The 19,955-nt window shown below is 36.3% G+C and overlaps 1 protein-coding gene across 2 annotated transcripts in view; it reads left to right on the top strand.

The window, feature by feature from the left end:
• Positions 1-19,414, top strand: part of LOC106121732 (echinoderm microtubule-associated protein-like 2) — a 38,291-nt gene extending 18,877 nt beyond the window's left edge. The window contains exons 3-20 of one of the 2 annotated variants that reach the window (XM_013317524.1): positions 5,539-5,727; positions 5,928-6,036; positions 6,199-6,339; positions 7,246-7,359; positions 7,967-8,038; positions 11,832-11,996; positions 14,710-14,920; positions 15,135-15,335; positions 15,488-15,674; positions 15,748-15,956; positions 16,029-16,155; positions 16,245-16,375; positions 16,538-16,659; positions 16,777-16,909; positions 17,905-17,992; positions 18,134-18,278; positions 18,447-18,528; positions 18,645-19,414. In XM_013317524.1, coding sequence (XP_013172978.1) covers positions 5,539-5,727; positions 5,928-6,036; positions 6,199-6,339; positions 7,246-7,359; positions 7,967-8,038; positions 11,832-11,996; positions 14,710-14,920; positions 15,135-15,335; positions 15,488-15,674; positions 15,748-15,956; positions 16,029-16,155; positions 16,245-16,375; positions 16,538-16,659; positions 16,777-16,909; positions 17,905-17,992; positions 18,134-18,278; positions 18,447-18,528; positions 18,645-18,770 — 2,552 coding nt within the window. In that variant the 3' untranslated portion in view covers positions 18,771-19,414. The remainder of the gene's footprint in view (positions 1-5,538; positions 5,728-5,927; positions 6,037-6,198; positions 6,340-7,245; positions 7,360-7,966; positions 8,039-11,831; positions 11,997-14,709; positions 14,921-15,134; positions 15,336-15,487; positions 15,675-15,747; positions 15,957-16,028; positions 16,156-16,244; positions 16,376-16,537; positions 16,660-16,776; positions 16,910-17,904; positions 17,993-18,133; positions 18,279-18,446; positions 18,529-18,644) is intronic. The other variant, XM_013317525.1, reaches the window with a different exon arrangement.
• Positions 19,415-19,955: the final 541 nt, after the last annotated feature.

The raw sequence follows: 19,955 nt of genomic DNA, 5'->3' as shown, positions 1-19,955 counted from the left end.
AGCTCATATGATAAAAAATAAAGCTATACGATTTTTGTCATGACGTCATACTAAGCAATATGGTATATATATGTAAACTGTATAACATAACATAGTTGTATATGTTTATATGCGATTGTCCTCGATTTGTATCACAACTAGTTGACGTCATCAGGTTTTCGAAGTTAGTTTATTTGTAAATACGTACTATACATCTGTGCCAGGGGTGACGAACCTTTACGTACCAACGTGCCATTTTTCTAAAGAAATGTTTATTAAAATCATAAATTTGTCTTCAAATAATTTTGACTTTGTTATTATTGTGAGCTTTTTGTATCGTAGGAAACATTCGTGTTTACTCCTCATATAATACCAAGTTCACTTTTTCATACTACATTATGATTTTTTTAATCAGTGATGTGTCCAAATTATATTGTCGCGCGCCATGTTTTACATGATCTTACTGTGTTTAAAAGTGAAATAATTTTTTAAACCAACTTTGTGGTTTAACCTATTGGTTAAAGATCAAAGTTAGTTTAGCATTCTATTCGTCTCAAAAGTCACATCTCTTCACCAAAACTTTTGAAAGATAACCTAATCAGTATTCCTTTCATAATTTCTTCCATAATAAAGTGTAAAGGCTGTCCAAATTACACGGTAATTGTGAACAGGACATGTACACGACCTCTACGACATTGGGCTTGGTACATACGGACAGACAATGAGTTATTCATGAATACCCGTGTAGCATACCAAGCAGTCTTGTGACGCGCGGCTACCTGCAGGTAAACGCGTCCGGTGTCAGTCGCGGTCAGGGACATCTGACACTTTTACATTTTCTCTAGTTTATAAATAGCTTTATGCCTAAAGTCTTGCCCTCTGTGTTCACAGTTTTAAGTTCTAAAGCGAAGGATTATTGGAAAACTGGATATAGAACCTACCTTCAGTAACTTTTGGTCTATTTAATTACAACACTGCCTATGCGATATCAATAGCATTTTCCGATTTTTAGCCGTTTTTTTTACTTTATTTAGCTAAGATGTATTGTTTGTCGCCATAATTAATATGTAGTTTTTATTGTCTATCACGTAAGTGAGAAAGTGAAGAGTGATTTTATAACTCTTGTGCAAACGTTACTAGTTTTAACCTAGAGCTTTCAAGCGATGCCTGACAGCGAAAGGGTTTGCAAACAGGTTAGCGACGGCAGCGCCACGACGCGCCAGCGGTGCGAATTCCAACCACTTTACCGATTTGCATGAAGGTCGCGGACGATAACTAAAGGGCAAGGCAGTGCAAGTGATTATGTTGTTACAAGTTGTTTTTAAAAGAAAGATACAGATTAAAAAATAAATTTTCAAGAAACTAAAGCTCGTGGAGTACTGGTATAGATAAAAATGTAACAAACGTCTTTGTTTTATGTGAAAACTTCTCACGACCTTAACTTTCTTCGGCGTGAGAATGCCTGTACACATTTGCGTTGTCTTATTCTAACATTATGGGAGTAAAAAGGGCAGAAAACTGTTTAGTATTTGCAATAAATACTGCGATGATACTGTCAGGTTTTGCCTTTAAAAATATTGTTGTTAAGATCTATACATTTTAATCAAGAAGTATATTATGACCTTTTTATCATGGCGGATGTTTATTTATATCTTAAAACGATGTAAACACAGTGGGTCAAGATTGATAAGGTGATCCATTTATTTAAGATACTAAAATTATTATCTTTTTGTTGCTCATAATTTTAATAATTACCATAGCAAGGATTAAATGATTAAATTATACGATAAGATAACTAAAGTTTTAACATAAAATCCAACACATACTTTAAAGTTTCACTTTATGTTACTTATTTCTATATATTAGGTATGTACAGTTATTTAACATTCGTGAATTATGAAACATGTTAATTCTGGATGCAAATGTTACCTCGAAGTACCGTTTCGAATTCCGTGCGCTATGGCGGTCGGCATACTGATATCATCTTACGTCCTTACCGTAAAGTTTATTTAGTAAACGATCATGGCAAATAAAACGTTTAAATTGTTTCCTTTTGTTTGTAACTTGCATAGAGAAATAACCCTAAGAGAGTTGTTAAAGACATACAAATGTATCGTCCCTATTACAAAGGATATCATCATCATCAGCTCACTATAGTGAGCTGATGATGATGATTCGAGCTTCTCAGTGGGGACTTATAAGTCCCCACTGAGAAGCTCGAATCGAAGCCTACCCTAAGTTATGGGCGACTAGGCCTTGACCAAGTGCGAGTTGGTTGACTAGAATATTCCATAGATGCTTCGCATTAAAAAAGTAAATTTATCTCTCTCATAACTACCATCTTGTTAATCTGTTCATGTTGTTTATGGTATAAATAATATACACAATACTACGTTACGAGCAATTTGTTTACGTTAATATAACAATAGTGATCGGCAATAAATCAGTTGCAACTACAGTCAAACCAGTGTGAACCGGTTCCATCCAATTTTACCAAATAAAGATTTCCTGCTGTCGTCAGTCGGCTGTCATTTCCATTCTACCAGTTTGACCGTAGAATTCCACTACCGTGACACTTACAATGCACATTCTTGTCCCTTTCATTTACTTTGGAAAAATAGAGACGTAAATTGGTATTAATTAAAGTGTGGCAGTGGACATCTACGGTAACATTTAACACCCTGACACTCACTCTCCGGTATTTAACCTTTACCGTTATCATTTCTTGACTAAATGCCGAGGATTTACAAAGTAATTAAAAAGAAAAGGTTAAATGTCAATTAAGTCCGTTAAAGAGAATTCTTAAAAAGACCAAGTAAAAATTTATAAGAAATGTTATACTTAAATAATATACATGTTTACTTACAATAGCTTGAAAGATATTTGTTTCTCTTCATCACGCTTCAGCCTTTAATATGTGGAATAGTATTATATACAAAGAGATTTTCGTATTGTTTATTCACTCATATTTTTACATCCTGAATAACAGAGAAGAATGTCGTTATGTTTCTATGTTTTGTTAGAAATAATGAGAGGTTTAGTTAGTGGAAACTCACCGTTACGTAGTAATAAAATTCTAACTCAAAACTTCTAATAACAGCATGACTGTTGTTTCGTATAGCTTTCGAATAATATTAGCTTATGTTTTCTAGTTTTCTCTACCACGATTTCCCCGATAGCAATCGAGTTAGTGACTTACAGATTTTCACGGAACATTTAAAAGCTTTCATCGTCACTAATGTAATTGACTCGTGCAATATGTTTGTCATCCAATTATTGACACTTCAAAATCGTCAATGATTATGATAGACATAGACGTTTGAATTTTGAGTATAGAGCTGACGCTATGCTTATTTAAACTACACTACATGGATGATATTGTTAGACATAACAGCTTTTGGGTTAACAACAATGACAATCTTTTTGTATCCTCTATTAATCGATAAAAAAGACAACAATCTACGTGTTATTTATCATCGCTTAAGGTAATACAAAACCCATGATGCAATCCATTATGTCGACCTTGGAACATGAAAAACATGTTTACTTGTTTATACACATATCTGCCTCTTGTTAAAAACATTATGCATCTTTACATAAATACGTCTTACTAACATTATAAATGCGAATGTATACATGGATGGATGTTTTAAGGTATCTCCAGAACGGCTACTTGGATCTCTCTGGAATTTGGCATAAATGTAGAACATAACTTGGAAGAACAGATAGGCTACATATTTTTATTCTACATTGCAGCTACAGAAAAATATTTATTTATGCATCAGTAACTAAATTTTAACAAAATCTTTATTCTTATCATTAGAATAATAATAAAATATAATAAAAATCCTTGTAATGATAATTCCCCGGTTACCTGAACTATTGCAACCCGCAAGAGCAAGCCACCGCTCCCACCACGCTTCTAACTTAGATAACTTAACGATATTCTGATGCGTTTTTAAATCCATCACTACATTACAAAGGAAAATCCCGGTCATTATATATTCCCTCTAGTTTTAGTGATCCGTAACTTCGAAATAAAAAAACCATTGCTGTAAAAAATTGTAAGAACCAAGACATTATTTAAGCACGTAATTCATAGAGCTTAAGTATTCTAAAAATTAATAAAACTAATTTAAAGGTTTACGGAACTCTACAGATAATATTTATACCTACCGTACGTTACCGTTTATTTCCAGTCTCATACATGTATGTACGTTTTTTACGGTAAACCAAAACCATTGTTAATTCAGAACAGGTCATATTAAACGATTTAAAACAATGAAACTAAATGGAACATGTGTTTAAACAAGTTAAAAATGGTAGTCAATGAGCAAATAACAAATTACGGTAAAGCCCTGTTGTATAACGGTATTCAATTGTTTGGAGTTAAATAAAATATTATGCTGTAACCAAAGCATAAATTCATTTTTATAAAGCGTAAGTTTACGTATCAAAGATCTAAGTAGGGGTGTGAGGAAGGCCGAAACACTGTTTTCTTGAATCATTTCTAGTGTAGTAGTATTGAATGAAGCTATAAGTTTGAATAGCTTTATACCTACAGCCAGAATCAGTTTCACTATTTAATAACACCTTTATTACATGCAGGCGTGTCTATGTAAATGATGTGCCCATTGTATTATTGAGAAGCAAGTTTGAGTAGAGTTAAGAAGATGGATAGTCAACAGAGCTCCCGGGCGAGCGACTCTCCCGGGGACACGATGAACGATGTCTACACCGCTTGGTGTAAGTGTAACACATAATAGACTTAATTACAAGTGTATAAGCAATAAATTACAGTGTAAGACAAAAATGAATGGTTAGCCCGTTTTTGATAGGACTTTGACAGGAAATTAGAGCAATTTAAAAGAATATATAGGATTTCACTAAATACTAACGCAGCAATGTAACGTCAATTTATCTTTCGTCACCTGCACAATATACAAATTTCCTTCTGTATTACGTTATAACGAACAATAGAAGCCAAAATCGCTTGGAATGCTTTCTACACACAATTGGGCTCGCATTGTTGAAGACAATGAGATGTCAACAGTTGTTAGACGACTTTGCAAAACGGTTCCGTTCAGCCGCAATGAAATGTGTGGCTAGCAAAGCGTTTGCAAAACAGCTTTGTTGAGCAAACAAAACGGTACACGGAAACGTTGAAGCTATATTTCAAAAGGCATTTAAGCTATATTTTAATATGATAATGCACAGAATTTAAACCATTAAAAAGTTAATAATCGTGTGATGTTTACTCGGTAACATAAATTAAAAAAATTGCTACAGGGTCTCGCCTGTTTACGTAGTTTAAAGGTCAAATTGTACCTAACAATCTCAGTGAAGTGATATAACGATTACTATTTCTGCGGATTTTACTTACTTGGAATAAACGAAAGCTTATTGTCCGACTGCAATTCGGATGGCTATTGTTTACATTCTGACCTCTTTCTATACTGCTTGGCTGATATTGGATGGCGGTGTAACATTCCGCGCAGTATCTTAGGTTAGAATATTTATAGATTATCTTTATTTAATTATCTGTACACTGTTTTCCAGATGAGATGCTAGAAGGAGAGGGCGCCGGGCTGGCGGCGCGCGTCGCAGAGCTGGAGGTGCGGTGCGCGCGGCAGGCGGAGGAGCTGCTCTGCCTGCGCTCCACGTTGGCCGACGCGCTGCGACGTCTCAACGCTCTCGAAGGCAGAGCTCCTGCCCCTGCGCCTGCGCATAGGAACGGCACCTACACTGGTGAGAAATTATTTACCTTAACATTAATGATAGTGACATAGAGGCTCTCAAAGAACTATAAAAAATAACGAATACTTTTGGCAAGAGAAACGGCTTTGTTAAGCAGTTTTGAAGGTTATATAATCCACCAATTGTCTATCATTCTAATAACATTATAGTAGAAAAGAAGCAATAACAAATCGATGTTTATTTGGTTACAGGGACAACAGGCACACCCACGCGCGAAGTCCGGCTGAGGCAGCCCTCCTACAGAGAGACGGCCAAAAGGACCTCCAGCTACGGATCCAGCGCCAGTTCACTACCACAGAGGTAATATGTCATTAAAAAAACATTTGACAAAATATTACTCAGAGAAAATAAACTATCGAATAAACAAACTTTTTCAAAATAATTGTCTTGTAACTTATCTGAATTCTAGCAGCTAGTATTATAATAGAACGTTGTCTTTACTGTGATATGTTACACTTGCAGACGCGGCCCCCAGCATCAGTCGACGGGGTCGCTGCAGTCAGACTCACCCGCGTCCTCCTCCTCGCTGTCCCCCGCGCCCTCGCCATCGCCGCGCGCCACCCCCGCCCCGCACCTCGCACCGCACCCGTCACAGACATACAGGTAACTTCACTTCGGGTACCGCAAGTATACAAGATACAAACTTTATGGTTAGTAAACTGTATGGTTATATGCAACTCCGCACCATTGTTAGATGGGCAACTCTATGTGTGGAGGAGCGCGCAAACAGGGGTGGCACTGCAAGAATTTTGTTACTATTTTTTTAACTTCAAGTGTCGTCTAAGAGTTTATTACGTGAATAAAAAGTTTTTTTAACAAGCAGTAGTCATTAAATCATTATTGTTATAAATGTAAATATTTCCCTAGTAGTTTGTTCCCATATATCCAAAACAACTGAACGAAAGTGGCCGAAATAATTTATTCTTCTCATATTACCATATTCATTCAATAGTATTATAGCATATTTAACGGTCAGTAGAAGTATGTTAGAAGTAAGTTATTTTATGGTTTAATTTCAATATTTCACCTCAAAGGCCGGCAACGCATCTGCGGTTCCTCTGGTATTGCTGATGTCCATGGGCGTCGTTGAACACCTCGGTGTTCCCGCTGCTCGTTTGCCCCTTCTGTTATAAAAAAAAAATATTATATGAGTGACGGAAAAACATCAAGGAATACCATCAAACAATAGACCCAAACATTTAGACTTTTATGTATAAAAAAAGACAAGAATCAAACAACTTTAATATTTCTGTCATTTATTTATTAGTTACTAAAATTATTGCAGCCCATGCTTTTTAGAAAGTATTATTTTTAATAATCCATTATGTGATAAAAGTTGATACAAAATATATTTGTAAAATCTAATCCATTCTTAGAAAAATAACCAATATCGTATATTTATAAATAATTTTTTAAATAACAGTAGATAGTCTATCCTGCCGTCAGCCATTTTGCGTCAACTTTAACCACATAACCCAAGAGCTTTTCACCAAGTAGACCATCATGTAGATCCCGCAATAACTCAACATCGAGTAACCAGAGCGCCTCCGCTACCAACGCACTGACAAAGAGGTGGAACTCTACTGGAGATTTCAATGCTCAAGGATTATTGCCAAGTAGCAGGTTAGTACATAGTTTCATATCATATATACTTTGTCTCATCTTAATACTATCTTATGTACATAATTAAGACCCTAGTATTTTGTTCCTAGCTGCAGAAAACATACGTAAATAACTTAATATTATAAACGCTAATGTTTAGATGGATGGATGGATGTTTGAAGGTTTCTGCGGAGGCTCATTGGATTTTGATGAAATTTGTCGCACATATAGAACATAGCCTTGAAGAACACAGACTACCTACTAAGTGTTTTAATACCGTGACGAAGTCGAAAGCATCAGCTAGTTATTTATGTTTTTTACTTAATACATTCATTGCCACCGAATCGTCTTGCGGATTCACTTTCAGACGAAAATTCGTACTAATATTTTACGTGTTAAAAATGCAAGAAAATATATTAAATAAACAGTTTTCACTTATATACACGACAGTTTTAAATATTCAGACAAAACTGTTTTTAAAACTAAACGTATGTAGCTTAAGAGAACAAAATATTACTACTATTATTATTTCTTTTTTTTTCTAACACTATACTTCATTTTGTGCTTTGTTTAGATCTATCTAGATTTGTCCAGTTCAAATCTAATCTATGTTTTTGTTCGTCCTTAGATTTACAACAACAAAATCCTTGTTAAATTTATATTCTAAGCCGTCGCAAAATGGACCCATATTGAAACATGGGTAAGTCTATTTATTATGGTGGTGGTTTCTGGGAAAGCTTTTCTTTAACTATCGACTTGTATAACATACCACAGATCACTTCATACTAATATTTTGTATTATAACTAACGTATGCAATGATATTAAAATAAATATGGTTTATTATAATTACGATAATAAATTTATGTTTTAAGTAATTTAAATTATTTCATTTAAAATAGAGTAATAATTCAAATATAATTTTATTTACATAATATATAATCAAAGCAAAAATTACGTAGATTTTTCACAATAGTAACTATGAAGTAAAGATTACATTAACTCATTTTACGTCCTTCAAATATAAGTTAAACCATATAACACGACCTAATTTGGATTATTTAGTAATTTAAAATTAAAATTGTATCGATACAAAACTGTTATAAGTTGCAAAGATTAAAAGACTTAACATAGAGGACTATAATGTAGGTAAACATGTTATGAAGAGTCTCTGTGTTCTTGGACAACTATCTGATTATATTATCATCAGCTCACTATACGTCGCTATCCGGGTTGGTTGACTTCACACATATCTTTGAAATCCTTCTCAGATATGGTTGCATCACGATGTTTTCCTTCACCGTAAGAACATCGGATAAATGTACATATGTAAATCGGAAGTCGAAAAACACATTGGTACATGGCGGGATTCGAACCCACAACCTGCAGATTGCAAGTCAAGTGCTTGACCCCAGAGCCACCGACGCTCTTATCTGATGATGATTGGATTGGCTTGATGGATATTTGACAGTATATTAAATAAGTTTATTTACCACCCAGGGAGAGTAAATTTGTATATCTTACTAACATTATATTATAAATGTGAATGTTAGGATGAATGTATGTTTCGAGGTATCTCCAGAACGGCTGAATTGTTTTTGCTGAAATTGGGCATAGATGTAGAGCATAGTCTGGAAGAACACATAGGCTGCAAATTAAGTTTTTTTTTTAATACTGCGCAGAAGGAGAAGCGGGCGCCAACTAGTCTTGTATATAAAATTCTCGTGTCACAAATGTTAATCACCATACCACCTCCGAAACGGTTTGGCCGATTTTTATGAAATTTTATATGCATCTAGTGGCTCTGAGAATCGACTACTATCTATATTTTAATCCCGCGCTGACGGAAATCACTGGTGAAAGCTAGTCATATATAAGATTCTACTTTTTTTTTAATCGGCAAAATAAATGATAATTTCATGGTTGTTGAACAGGAAGCGAGGGAAACAACGCAAGTATGTTGACTGAGTTTTATTGCAAATGTTTATCATGAAGCACTTTCACGGTTATATTATGTTTTACATATATGAGACACAATGCGTTTGAAAGAAATTTAGCAGAGGAGACGTGAAAGGTTCGGTGATGATAATTTCTGAACGTAAAATACGATACCTTATATGCGTTACTGTTAAATTGGAAACATCGGCGATATTGAAAAAGACGGCAAATTTTAAAGTTCGACTTTTATTTAAAATCGTTAAAAAAATATATTTTCTCTCATTATCACAACATTTACTATGTTAATATACAAAATGTGAGGCAAATGATTATTTTGTCAAGTAACAAGTACCCTGAGATATTTATTTAAAACCTGCGGTTTCAACGTACCTAGGTGACCACAGTACATATAAACCACAGATGTAATTATTTAGTTTCAAAGTGTAAACTTGTTTTCCTTGTTAAATGTCCACTTTTCTTCAAAAGACGACGTCATCTGGTCTACGTTGACGAATGATTCACTATACCAATGTAAAACGCCGTAACGTGCAAACTATTTTATCTTTTGATGACAATTGTTCTGAAAATTCTACTTAAAACGGACTATTTAAAGTTAACGCTGTACATTGCTTACTTTGTTGTATATAAGCAGAATAATAGGTTAGTAAATCGACAATGGATGTGACACAACGACGAAGGTCATTTAGTTGCCAGAGTTGTATTCATGCGAATGCGCAGTCTGGAACTTGTCTTGTATCTGGCTGCACGGTGTCAGCGCCGCGGACCGGTTTTTAAAAAGTTTTAATTCCGATTTCGATTCATTTGCCCGATACGTAATAAAAAAACAACTGTCATTATTTTACCGCCATGGATGAAAGGTAATAACAGTGTTTACTATACCATAACCGTAGTCAGATATCTAGATTAGATAAAGATAAAGGCTTGTTTTATTTTATTATTTTAGATTTATTTTCATGTAGTCAGTACGCTTTGTGGAAGCGCAGCGTGTAGGCGTCTGTTTGGTTTCGGAGCTGATTTTTTTTTAAACGACTAGAGATGTCATTCACTCCAATGTAAGTGGGAGTTTTATGCATAATTATAATTACAAATTTCAGTTAATTTAACTTTTTATTGTACACCAGCATGCTGCCAATTGTGTGATTACTCGCATTTTTTCTAAATTAAGCACATTTTTTTTTTGTTTAATAAATAATTAGATGTATTGCTGTTAAAACTCGATGATTGAAAGGTCGTAAATATAGTTAGGAAAAATAGGGAAATATTAAGAAACATTGCACGGATGCACTTAAGCATTTACTTAATAACTTAAAGCATTTATTTATGCTTATCAATGAGGATTTTTCATCCATACAATTTTTGATACCATTGGTAAAAAGAACATTTGAGTAACCTTAATTCCATTTTACAATGTTTATGTTTATATGAGTGCGTTAACTCAAATTGTTACATTTTAACCGCAAATCAGTTAAAATAACGCATAGCTTTAACACACGCAAGTTATTCTCACCTACTAACACACATCTCACTAACAGCTTTACTTTACCTGTACGTGACTAACAGTCATGGGAAAGTTTGTGTTAAATTACTAATAAAATGTTTGGGTTTTCACTGTTTAAATCTAATCTTAATATAGTTTTTGTTGGGTAATTAAAATGGTTGTTGTTTGAAATACTGTTGAAATTAATTTTATTATATCGTTTGTTAAAAAAGAAAAATTACAAAATTGGTATGGTATAATAATTGTTGTCGCAATAAAAAAAACATTTCACTTCACTTTAATTTTTTTGGATTAAAACATGTTTTTTTAACAATAAACAGACCTTAAATGGACTGTGTATCGTATGGTCAAGAAGTATTAACTTGACCCACATGGATACTTATCCAAATTTGGTGCTAAAAAGACAACCAATGGCCATAAGTACTTTTAACACTTTAAAGTTTGGATACTGATCCTTAATATCAGACTTTATATAGATTCAGACTTTATATTTATGTTTGATTAAATCGGAATCAATATTGCAATGTTTTTAATAAATTGTACCGCACCAAAGTGAAACTCGGGCTTACAATAACTCTGTAGGATTGGCTTGGGTGTGTCTCTACTGTATGCAGTCTGCCTTATACATTTTTATTTAGTTTTTTGTAACACTGAATTTCGATGTAAGTACATGACTTCGTGTGGTATTTTAAAGAATTTTATGAGTTTAATAATATAAGAGTTGTTTGTCTTCTTAAAAATAAATCGAAGGAAATAAAGATAAGATGGATAAATGAATTTCTTTGTATCCGCTCTCAAAAATACATTTGGATTATCTTCTCTGCGCATTTTAATGATTCATTATAACGAGAAGCGATATAACATTAACCGTGGGTTTCTGAGACCAGAGTCACTGTATGAAACATATCGTTTCTGTCATTATCTTTGACAAAGTAGAGATAACAATATGTTTTAAACAGAGATTTTGGTCTCAAAAACTCACGGTAAGAGTAATTAATGAAAAGATAAAACAGTTGTATATTGATGTTTCTCATGCAGCACCCATACCTGTCAGTACAATGAGGAGGAAGGGTCAATGCGCATGTTCCTGCGCGGCAGGCCCGTGGTACTGTACGGGCCCTCCGACCAGGACGGCCTGGACCCTGCCAAGGTCGCGCCACCGCCGCAGAGCAAGCTCAAGTTAGAGTGGGTCTATGGCTACAGGTGAGTGGAAGGAACTTTATTACTGATAGAAGATTAACTGCCGTACTCAGAGACGTGGATAGGTTACATAAATATCGCTTAATGTAGAGTTCTTAGTAACCAAAGTCAACTATGCCCAGAAAAATGGTTAAAGCAAAGCAAGCATTGTCTGGTTTGGTTTATCAGGGCGATTTATCATAACCCTCTTTCACCCTAAGGTGGAAATTCGAAATAAGAATTAAGTCAGTAAATTTACCATGACCATATCAGCATTTACAAGTTAATAAAGCACCATTTTGTTTGTATGTATGTATGTACAACGGTAACATATCGATCATTCCCGCACCTCAAGGCCGGCAGATAGTGCCCACATCAATTATGACTGCGCCCAGCACGACAATGTCATTCTCATCATTATCTACCAAAGCTTTGTACAACCGTATTGCGTGACAGCCCTATATTGTTGAAAAATTGTTATTAATTATTTATACCATAATTCATTTAAATTATTTGATAAAATCAATATTGAATTACCAATTTTCAGAATATATACCTACAGAAAATATGTATTTTTAAAACCATTTATTAAATTAATAACTTTTAAACAGTGGTAGAGCCCGCTTCTATCTTCGCACGAATTGGCCCGGCTCGCCCGGTGAAATACCACGACCACATAGAAGACAGGCGTGAAGTGGAAGCAATTCCGCGTTTCGTCTGATGAGTGTGCGTCCCGGAGGCCTCATTTAGTCCTCTTTCTCTTCCCACCCCTTTTCTTATAAGGAAAGCATGGAAAGTGGAAGTGAACTTTCCGGATGAGAGGATGTATGGAAAGGATTTTTTTTTGTGCATCCTCTCCTCCGTCGATTAAAGGTAGGCAACGCATATGCAATTGCATATATCTATGGGCAACAGTCGCTATTTCAGCGTTTTCAGGTGGCAGCTCGCTCGCTTGCCACCTTATGATATAAAAACAAACTCAATATTTCTCAATAAAAATGTTGAATGTCACTACACATTACGTAATTGCGACAAGTAACAATTAAGTAAATGTTAACATATTTATTCATGACTTTAATTTACTTGAAAGCGGAATGTTTTCCCTATAGAAAACAATACATTCGGTATAACATAATTAAATTAAGTTATCAAATTAAATTGCATAAAGAATTCGTGAAGAATTAGTTATGTCAACAACAGCTATCTATTTCTGTTTGCTCATTTTTTTCCCCTATAAGACAAGGAACAATCCTTTGTCGAATTTCTACATATTTTCGATGATTTTAAGAAAATATCTATTATAGTAGGTATATTATTCGAAGTTAAAAAAATATTACGATTACTGTCGTTCACGACACCGTCCGCCGGAATTAAACAGAAACTTAATTAGTAGCATATGTGTCACACTATGATATGCCAAATTTCATCAAGATCCATGTACCTGTTCAGAAGATACCGTTTAGCAAACATCCATTTATACATGCAAATATTCGCATTTAAAATATTAGTAACATTTTTCTATCTTTGTGTACTAGAAACCTAGGAAAAATAAAACTCAACACTATAAATATACAGGAGCTATAATTTAGCAGGACTGAAATTCATTGGTCAATTTACCAATTGTGGCGTTATTGTGTTGAAGGCACATAATAGTTCACAGCCCACGTACGCCTCCGAAAACTGGTGTGTCGCAGTAACCGTTGATTATTTTTATAGAAGGCAATTAAATACAATGATTTATAATCTTTTACAATTGAATCTTATCTCTTAGTAATTGGTATTGCAAAATTGACTACCGGTCTCGATTTTCATTTGTTTTTCGCAGTGCCCATACTAAACGTAATCCACGCTGTTTAAGAATAATTAGCAATTGAACAAGGAGCGACTGAGAACGGACTTTGCAATATTAATCCGCGCCGCGAGACTCCGCAGGTGCGGGAGCTAATTATGGTCGTCTACGTGACTAGAACGAACTTACACATATTTATTTTTTACGTATAAACACAACACAACACTTACATTTACGCTATGATTATTACAAGCTGGTTAAAAACAGAATTGCTCTCCATTCACTGATCACGTCTTAATCTACCACAAAAGAAAAAAATCAACCATTTTTTAATCTTTTGTACTCTGTATTTTGTGTTCTAATTCGGAGTACGCACGTGCCCAAGGCCGGATCCGAACGCCGTCACGCTTGGCCGCTCAGCTGTGGAAGTGGGCCGATGACCACTGAGTCATCGGTCTATCACAAACCTAGACCGGTCTCAATGCTTTGTTAGACAAGTACTGTACAATGGAATACTTCTGGTAGATGTACTTCGGTATAACAATGGTTCTTCATCGCGCATTACATGAAATGTATACTTAAGGTTATCAAGTTGTATACATGTCTTATTTATTTTATCGCGGACTAACATAATAAATACATACACAACAAATATTTGCCAATGTTTACTTTTACGTTGAATCAAACTATGTACTGATTAGTACCTAATTATTTTAAAATCATTGTCTTGGCTTTTTCAAAAGCCGCCTTTTTAACGTCAAGGTAACCTTTTAAAACTGTATTGTCTTGTTAAAGTCAGGAATTTCCTATTTCTAGTCTCTTCTCCTTTCTTAAACATCGCGTAAAATATATACGACTCTCGGTTGTCACGTCATTCAACTTTCATCATAGGATTCGTACCTGTACAGGTAAAAATGCTTCTTATAATCTGGTTACCTCTTGTTCCAGAGGCAAGGATTGTCGCAGCAATCTGTATCTTCTGCCGACCGGTGAGATCGTATACTTCGTGGCGGCGGTGGTGGTCCTGATGAACGTGGAGGAGCAATGCCAGCGGCACTACACCGGCCACACGGACGACGTCAAGTGCCTCGCCATACACCCCAACAAGCTCATTGTGGCTAGCGGACAGTGCGCCGGACACGACAGGGTCGATGCCAGGGTGAGTTCGAATTTTTATTGTGAAGTTAATAAAGTACAAATCACTGTCGTTATTTAATTAATTTACGAATAAGACGGAGTGTAATTGTTTTTCTTGAATAGTTAGTAACCATTGACTAAAGTGGTCACTCGAGTCGGACATCATTGGTAGTTTTTTGCCTTAATTTGTTTGATATGCTTAACGGAAGTGACTCGAAATGTATTTAATCGTGTAGCCGCACGTGCGCGTGTGGAACTCAGTGTCGCTGGCGACGCTGGCGGTGCTGGGCGGCGGGCAGCTGCAGCGCGGCGTGGCGGGGCTCGCGTTCTCGCGGGCTGACGGCGCGCTGCTCGCCGCGCTGGACGAAGCGCCCGACCACACCATCGCCGTCTGGGACTGGCAGCGCCCCGACAAGCACTGCCTCGCCGAGACCAAGGTATGCACCCACCTACTTCGAATAGCCCACAAATATTCAACGTTTCAAAGGTTACTAAACATTGTCATTGTACTTTCTTCATCTAAGATGTCATTCGGCTTCACTCTCCTGTCTTTTCATAACTTGAATATTTAATGTGCTCTGGCTTACAGTGTTCTGTGGACACGGTGGTAGCGGTAGAGTTTCACCCACTTGACCGCAACCAGATCGTGACGTGCGGCAAGAACCACATCGCCTTCTGGACCCTGGACCAGACCAACATGCTGTACAAGCGCATGGGCGTCTTCGAGGGACGGGATAAACCCAAATATGTCACCTGTTTGGCTTTTAATCCCAACGGTTAGTCAAAATTCATTAACTGAAATTGTTCACCGAGTCGGATTTATTGACTTATGTCCAAATAACGCGGCAGGTGACGTGCTGTCCGGGGATTCCAACGGCAACATAATAGTGTGGGGGCGCGGCACCAACACTATCGCGAAGTTGGTGCGCGGCGTGCACGAGGGGCCGGTGTTCTCGCTGTGCTGCCTCAAGGACGGTGGCGTGCTCTCCGGCGGCGGCAAGGATGGCCGCCTCGTCATGTTCGACTCCGAGCTGAACGCCACCGGCATCGAGAATGTGGTCAGCTTACATCACTACTACGAAGATCCTCATCTTCAGCTCTGTGTATTACTAACATTGATGTTTGTACAGATCGAGGGTCACTACGGCGGCGTGCGTGTGGTGGCGGAGGGTCGCGGCAGTCAGCTGTACGTGGGCACCACGCGCAACTGCATCCTGCACGGAGACCTGCAGCTCGGCTTCTCGCCAGCCGTACTCGGTAATACGCATACCATTCCTCCATATTTACTATCTAAAAATCCAATCGCCATCTTAGTGTTTTTTACAATGTAATAAATTTTGTGTCAGGTCATGTGGAGGAGCTGTGGGGTCTGGCGGCGCACCCCTCGCTGCCGCAGTTCGTGACGGCGGGGTGGGACCGCCTGCTGCAGCTGTGGGACGGTCTCAGCCATTCCACTGTCTGGAGCAAGGACATCGAGGTACACTAATGCATGCAAGATCGTCTTGTCAAAAAAAACTAACAGCGCCATCTATTGATTTGCAAACAAATAATGTAAACAGCGCCATCTTCCGAATTGCAAATAAATTACAGCGCCATCTAGCGGCACTTTTAAAATGAATTCATCAATGTATTGTTTCAGGAGCGCGCGCAGTGCTGCGCGTGGTCGCGTGACGGCGGTGCGGTGGCGGTGGGCTGCCTGTCGGGTCGCTGGCTGGTCTTCGACCCTCACTCCAGGGAGCTGCTCGCCAGCCATCACGATGGGTAAATATTACATTTCACATCATTATTCTACCAAAAAGTATCTCTAAAAATAACTAAAAAAAAAGCTACCTAAACTTTACCTCAATTTATAAAGATTTTAACAACGCATGTTGACAGCTGCGAGCCGATCCAGACGATCCAGTACTCGCCCAACAACGAGATGGTGGCGCTGGGCTCGCGCGACAACTTCATCTACGTGTACCAGGTGCAGGACTCCGGCGCTCGGTACTCCCGCCTCGGCAAGTGTCTGGTTAGTACAACTTATACCAAATTACACTGCCTACATCTTATTCTGAATTTTTTTATAAATTTAACCGTGTTATCGTGGGTTTTTGACACCAAAATCTCTCGTTAAATACTTATTTTTAACTCTGTTTTAATAAAGATGATAGGGATGACGATACAGAGATTTTGGTCTTAGAAACCAACGCTTAATCCATTTTATCATCCTAGTGGTTATCCACCAAACCAAGGTTTATATATTTAACCTCATGCATGGGTTTTGAATTTCTTATTGTCCATACTGTGTCATCTTTGAAATGTCTTTACACAATATTACTGTTTAATTTGTTAGTGATAAATATGAAACAATTTGACTACAACATGCACAATCATCAATTATATATTAGACAAAAGTTTTATGTGAATTTTATGACGATTTCATGCATTTCTAGTGCACGGAGAGAAAACGTAGACGGGTAACAATACATTATGTAGCATCGCAACCGCATTTATACTTTACAATATTTTGTTTAACATAAACTTGAGGCTTTTATAGTAGTTGTTTATGTGTTTTATTAAATTTTAATTATAGTAAAAAAAAATTTGTCCCACATAATTTTTATATGTTTTATAATTTCTGTAATTGAAAAAAAATATGTAGACACGCCAAAAATATATATCATATTGACATCAAAATATATAAGAAATTGAAAAAGCAGATTTTTACCCCCAAAAAAATTGTTAAAAATTTAATTTTTTTCGGCTTAGACTGAATTACTGAAGAAATAGTGATAGAATTACTGGATTAATAAAAAAGAAAATTGTTGGACTATTGATTAATTAATATTTATTCTCATACAAGTTTATTTATCTTTTATCTTAAATTGTAGTGTAATATTAGTAGTGTAGTTAAAACTAGCTTAGTAGTTAGTGTTTACGCCTTTGCTATGTAGTTAAACATATTGTTAAATGTATATACAAATATCTATGTAAAATACCTAACAATGAGATATATATTGTCAGGGTCACTCGAGTTACATAACACACTTGGACTGGTCGGAGGACAGCCAGTACATAAGGAGCAACTCCGGAGATTATGAACTGCTGTTCTGTGAGTATCTTCTCTCATCTTCTGGATTCTTCTAGATATATTACTTTTAGATTAAAGTTATATTAAACATCATTTTATTTTATTTTTCTGTTAAACAATCTGTTCGTAATATCTCGTAATAAAAAATGTATTTATATGTAGGGAACGCGACGACATGCCGTCAGATCACAAACCCGACTTCGATGCGTGACGTGGTGTGGTCCACCTCCAGCTGTCCCATCACCTTCCACACGCTGGGCGTCTGGCCGGAGAACGCTGACGGCACTGACATCAACTCCTGCACCAGGTACCTTGTACTACCTGACTTCACTACTTTTTGTAATTTACACATTTTCTTTGTTTTTATGTAATAAACACATAATGTAAATTTTTCCTCGTGACAAAAATGTCATAAACTGATTGCATTTTGATCCTAAATTTAGTGTAACGCTACTAATATATCTTGTATGAACAGATCCAACGACGGACGTCTGGTGGCGACGGGCGATGATTTCGGCAAGGTGAAGCTGTTCGCGTACCCTGTCACTCAGCCCAAGGTACGTGATGATCTATAACTCATAGTTACTACTGTTGTGTAACTCACTCAAGAGAGTGATGTTATTATACAATTGTGTATGCAATATAAAGTTAGAGTAATATTGGTATATTTCAGTCTCTGAGCCACGCGTACGGCGGACATTCCTCCCACGTGACCTGCGTGCGCTTCCTGTCTGACGACTCGCGTCTGCTCTCCGCCGGCGGACTCGACACCGCAGTGCTGCAGTGGATCCTCGACTGATCCTCACCACCTCACACTGCATGCCTCACCACCTCCCTGCTGTAGTGGATCCTCTACTGTGCTTCTCCACCTCACAACCTCACGACCTCTTTCTCGAGACATACTGCAAAGGTCGGCAGTCATGACGTCACACATGATAAGTTTCCGTCTCCGTATACGTGAAGAGGTCTACATTAAAACGGTCGTCGTTCAAAGGAAAAGAGTAACCAATTTATTGAGATCTGCGCACTAAAATCCAATTTCAAAACAGTCCAACTGGACTAGTTTTAGGGCGTATTTATTGCACAAATGTTTGCATTCTGTGTGAGATTTTAATCTATTTTCTCCTTAAATTACCTGTTTTAAAATGAGTGAAAGGAAAGTTAAATTGGATGAAATTTACCACTACGAGTATGTGTGCGTTTGGGATTTGATGAATGTGGTTTTTGAATTCTATATTATGCGTATTATAAATACAAATTCCAATTCTAATGTGATTTTTAATATTTCTATTGTATCCAGTATTTTAAATACGCGTTTCAATGTAATGTCAAAAAATGGCGGATTTAGGATTGGCGCGAAAAAATCGACTGCTTTTTATTTTTAATTTTAAAACATCAGAATAAAGGTTTTTCTTTTTTATAAATTCTGTGTTACATACAAATGAAAAAACAATAATTCAAATGGATTTTTTTTAAAAATTAACCCATTGTACAATATTTGCTGTGAAAATACAATATTTTGTATATAAGTTTGAGATCTAATGCAACACTTGTAGTTAAATCTCCCTTAGGGTTGATTTAGAATTAAAAATCAACGTTTAATTGACGACTATAAGTGTGGCATTAAAAATGGCCTTTTAATGTGTTAATGCATAATTTGTTTTATCTATAATTTTCTATCACAGCTTTTTATAACAATGTATAAAAGACACAAGATTTGATGAGCCAGAATAGTTCTGGTTATGTCTGATATGGATTCCGTCGAATTGTTGACACGTTTAGGTTATATTTAGCTTATTGCGTTGGCAACATTGAAATTATTTTTTTAAATATTTTTAAACTTGCAACACTGAGTAATGTAGTTGATAATGTGATTGAGCTTTTTAGCATAATTTTCAAATATTTTAAGCATAATATTAGGGAAGTTGGCACTGTTTTTAATCGTATAGTTTACAAATTAGATTAAGTTTTTTTTAACACTCAA

Source organism: Papilio xuthus, unplaced genomic scaffold (assembly GCF_000836235.2).
Source record: "Papilio xuthus unplaced genomic scaffold, Pxut_1.1 DF826938.1, whole genome shotgun sequence".
NCBI lineage: Eukaryota > Metazoa > Arthropoda > Insecta > Lepidoptera > Papilionidae > Papilio > Papilio xuthus.
This window is presented reverse-complemented; position numbering and strand designations above follow the sequence as displayed.